This window comes from Haplochromis burtoni, unplaced genomic scaffold (assembly GCF_018398535.1).
Source record: "Haplochromis burtoni strain Fernald_Lab_line unplaced genomic scaffold, NCSU_Asbu1 Contig_455, whole genome shotgun sequence".
NCBI lineage: Eukaryota > Metazoa > Chordata > Actinopteri > Cichliformes > Cichlidae > Haplochromis > Haplochromis burtoni.
This window is the reverse complement of record NW_024582816.1, coordinates 230,045-234,737: the sequence shown is the minus strand read 5'-3', so window position 1 is coordinate 234,737 and position 4,693 is coordinate 230,045. Positions and strand designations below refer to the sequence as shown.

General features: G+C 47.7%; 1 protein-coding gene across 4 annotated transcripts in view; it reads right to left on the bottom strand.

Annotated features, from left to right (window-relative positions):
• The window catches only part of rasal2 (RAS protein activator like 2), a 68,019-nt gene that overhangs the window by 40,986 nt on the left and 22,340 nt on the right, over window positions 1-4,693 (bottom strand). For all 4 annotated transcript variants that reach the window (XM_005945785.3, XM_042213569.1, XM_042213570.1 and 1 more), the window contains exons 2-3: window positions 493-620; window positions 281-407 (exon numbers count right to left, since the gene is read on the bottom strand). In XM_005945785.3, the coding sequence (XP_005945847.1) occupies window positions 281-407; window positions 493-620 (255 nt within the window). The remainder of the gene's footprint in view (window positions 1-280; window positions 408-492; window positions 621-4,693) is intronic.

Genomic DNA, 4,693 nt, shown 5'->3' with positions numbered 1-4,693 from the left:
CACACGCACACACACACACAGAGCTCTGAAGAGTCCAGGATGAAGCTTCCTCTTCATGTGACGTCACATGACGCAGGTTTCTGTCTGTGATCACATGACCGTGAACGTCGTCACAGAGATACTCAAACCCTCCTCATCACAGCCGTTCTTTTGTTTTCACTCTAATCCTCCTGATGACAGCAGGGTTTGGCCTCTCACACACACACACACGTGCACACACACACACGCACACACACACACACTGATGCACCTGGTATTACATAACCAGCTCTGATCTTACCGAGCATGGCGGTGGCGCCCTCTGCCTGGAACTCCGGGAACTGTCCCTCTGAGGGGACGCTGACCGTCCTGCGGAGGCTGCGAGCCTTTGCCGAGTCTGTGGGGCTCTCCTGAGCGTCACCTGCAACCTGAGGGGGAGGAAGAGGAGGAGAGGGAAGTCAGAGAGTGTGTCGTGGAAAGGTCACATGACCTGTGGGAGCTGGTCAGTTTTACCTCATCATCCTTGTTGAGCAGGATGAGCTGGGTGTCGGTCAGGATGCAGAACTTCCTGTCCCAGGAGCCGCTGTTGGTGTACGGGCTCTGACCGCAGGAGAATCGGTGAGCCGGAGGACCTTTAACATCTGGAAACAGAAGCAGCTCAAATCAGAGGAAGATTTCTGCCAGTCAGGCGCGACAGACGCAGGACAGCCGACTTTATTACGATTAGTGGCGTCAAACACAGAAAGATGGAGAGATAACATGAGAATAATTTGAGCAAAGAATTGTTCCCGTTCTACTTTCCTCACGTAAGACAAAGAAAGGCCTCGACTCGTTTCATAGAATTTAAATAACAATAAAAAAACATTAAGATAACTGTTTTTACTGGCAAAAATAATTATTTTAAATATCTATATAGATCTCTCTCTCTCCATATATATCTCTATATATATCTCTGTTTCAGTTTAATATTTTTTATATTAAAATTCCAGAGTTGAAACACTAAATTCTTTATTAATCCAGAAATAATCCAGCATTCAAATCTATATTCATCTCAGTCAAATCCACTGAAAGTCTAATATCAGCACAGAAGGTCTGAAGCTGTCCCCACAACCCGGATAAGAGGTAGAAAACGATGGATGGCTGGATAAATGTGCAGGTTGCAGTCAGACTGAAGCCTGCAGAGCCCTGGCTGCTCCTGCAGGGGGCGCTGTGGATCTAAACTTCCCAGCCTGCTCTCAGCTCCAGCAGAGGAGAGGAGGAAGAAGGGCAAATAAAAACGAAAGTGATGTGAGGCATCAGCTGACTCAGCAGAGGTCAGAGGTCACGTCACTGTGTATTAAAGGGGAAGTCTTCACACTCCAGCTGCTCAGCTCTGATTTCTCACTTTTACTTTCAGCCAATCAGCTGTTGGTTTGTTGTTAAATTATTAATCAGAAGAGAAAAAGTTCCCACGATGATGAAAGCATCACGAACACAGCTCTGCGCTGCAGGCTGACGGGCTCGTTCACTGAAGCAGTCGCTATTATGTTACTGTTGTTACATGAAGATTGTGCTCATGTGCTGACGCAGGTTCATCACAGCCTGAGGAACTTTCTTCTAGGGAAACAGATTTCACAACCTGACACAATCAACCTCATCAACCTTCAGACGGGACTGAAAGATGCATTTTTCTGTGGAGGGTAAAAGCAGAGCAGAGGTGTGTGTGTGTGTGTGTGTGTGTGTGTGTGTGTGTGTGTGTGTGTGAAGAGGTGAACAAAGCTGTGTGTGCCGGCGTCTGTTCGAGTAAACAGACGGTGCTGTCACTGCGCCTAATTGTGCTGGGATCATTCACTCTCTCACACACACACACACACACACACACACACACACACACAGTATCCAGGCTGTGGCTTTGTTCTGTTTAATTCACTTGTTCGTGTTTATTGTTTTTGTAAATATTTAATATTTTTACCATCTCGAGATGTTCCACATTTTTTATAGTTTCTTCCCTTTCAGGTTAAATTTACAGCTGCAGAGAAAAGGGAAGACAAGCAGACGTTGTCAACTTCCACATTCTTCAAAACTCAGCATGGTGGAAATAAAAAGCAGAAATCTACAGTCTGGCTCTTAGCGTCACCTCTTTAAGTCCTTCACCGTCTAAAGATTAGGATCAAGTTTCCTAGAATCTGCTTTCAGCTCTGCTCCTCCTTATATTCCATCAGGTATACCACAAGGTTCAAGTTTGGGCCCCCTGCTGTTTTTAATTAATGACTTTACTTGAAGATACATCATTAAATAAACGTCCTCTTGTAACTAAACAACCTAAATTAGCTTAAAACTAATTAAAAAAAGAACTAAACCCAAAGTTTGTCTGTTATTTACACTCACACACTGCAAATACACAAAAAGTTCATTAAGGATTTTATTTCGTAGGATAATTATCAACATAATTAAGAATAAACCAAACGAATGTGTTATTTGGGTCGATTTATCTGGAACTATGAAACCAGACCGGTCTTCATCTGTGAATCTGTAACTTTATTAACACAAAAGCTCCATCACAATCTTGCAAACACACTCGGGTCACTCTGAGGTGGAGGTCTGTGGAGGTACCCTGCACCACCTTTGTGTCTGGGCTCCGAGCAGAGGGTGGAGAACACCGAGGATGCCGTGCTGCTGCAGAAAGCAGCTGAGCAGCTACATTTTCAGCAGACTATTTCTGGCTGCATACTAAATCACCCACGTCACGCTCGGGCCTCCAAAGCCCCCGAGACGGCGAGGGGACGCACACCTGCTTCTGCTCAGAGCCGCCGAGCGAGAGAGCGGCGAGCACGAACAGAAGGATAATTGGATGTTTCTGTCTCGTCCTGTCCACGAGGGACTCCAGCTCGGATAATTAGCTGATCTCAGGTCTGCTGCCACTGATGAGACATGTGGACGCCTCAGAGGGCCGAACAAAGACAGGAAGCAGAGATGGGACGCCGCCGCACGCCGGCCTTACATAACAACACGAACCTGCCTGAACCGCCACGGAGATGCTCGGCCAGGAGAGGAGGAGGAGGAGAGAGACAAAGCTCGTCTGCTTTAAACCCCACACAGCTCCACACAGCTCCACCCATCAGAGACCAGCGGAGCTTCAGATGTTTGTTTTCGTGCTTCTTGCAGGGAAATCCCTCCTCCCCAGTTTCTATCTGACATGCTCCACATATATTCACAATTCTCTCACAACTGATTATTATTATTAACTTTTAATCATGAGGCTCGTTAAATTTGAAGAAGTAACTTCAACTTCAAGGGCTAAGAAAGTGAAACTCCAAAAGCTGCACCTGCTCTGAGGTGTACAAGCGAGTCATGCCTCAGAGGCTCCGACGTTAAAACATCCAACTTTACAGCTTTGAACATGTTCGGTGTTCGGCTACAAAAAGCTTTTTGTGTCATCAGCTGTGCGTGGGGCAGAGTCATCACTGTACACGTTTTCATATCGCCATATCTGCTGAGATTAGCAGCTAACCGCCGCCATAACTCATCTGGCAGGATTCCAGGAAACGAGAACCTGAAGCTGCTCGTGTGACGAAGACTGAAAGCAGCCGGAGACATCGGACTTCTGCACTCCGTCACGAGTGGAGACGACTTATTCGGTCTCCGTCTGTGAAACTGCGCTGCGGTCTTTGTGAGGTGGCGGTCCACAGGAAGTCCCCCCTCTGTTGCTGCCTGCCTCCCTGCCTGCGTGATGGATTAAGCTTCTATATTTGCCGAGCGGCTGGATGATCCAGGCCCGGTGAAAAGATCAGAACCGGCCGGCGGGATGACGAGCTCGCCAGAGAGTGAAAACGATTTGTCTGCTGCTACCGGACACGCCGCAATCTGCAGAGCGTTAATCAGCTGATGAGCCAAACAGGCCGCGTGATGGTCTGATGAACTCTTCTTATAAAGCGATTCGATGTCGGCGGCGAGGCGCGTCCGACTGCGAAGTGAGATGTTGGATCTCCGTCATCCATGCGCTCCACTCACACGCAAAGCGGACGCGTGTCGGGCTGAACTGCTCTGTGCACTTTGGGTCATGGCTTCCAGCTTTTTATGGCCAACGTCTGAGCCGAACATGAGCTTCTTCACCTCTGAGTCACAGCTGAGGCCAGGATACACCTGTCCCACTCCAGCTGCAGACACACTGACACGACGACTCATTTATCTGCAGATAAAAGTCTTCTGATGCTCATCACAGAATATCAGAAACTGAAACATAAAAAACTCGACCTGGGTTCACACAGCAGGTGGACACGCTCCAAAACTCACGGTCTAAAACACCGAACAGGTCTCCCCTCACCGCTCACAGACGTTCATTCCCACTGTGTTCAAATCACTCGTATCAACTGCTGACGTGCCCATGAGCAGAGCACCTGCAGTGGTCACAACGAGGCAAGAGCAAAATAAACTTTGTGTTTGTGTGTGAGAGTGTGTATTCGTATCTTTGTGGGGACCAAAATCCCCGTCCCCACAAATTTAGAGACATTTTTGAGACACAAAATGTGGTTTTAGTAACAGGTTACAGTTGTTATGGTCAGAGAAAGTATGTCAATCAGATGTCCCCACAAGATAGGACATCCCAACGTGTGTGTGTGTGGACAGGTGGTGGACTCTCAGACATTCCCAGTGGAGGTTTGGCCGGAGTCAGGTTTCTCCACACACACACACACACACACACACACACACACACACACACACACACACACACACA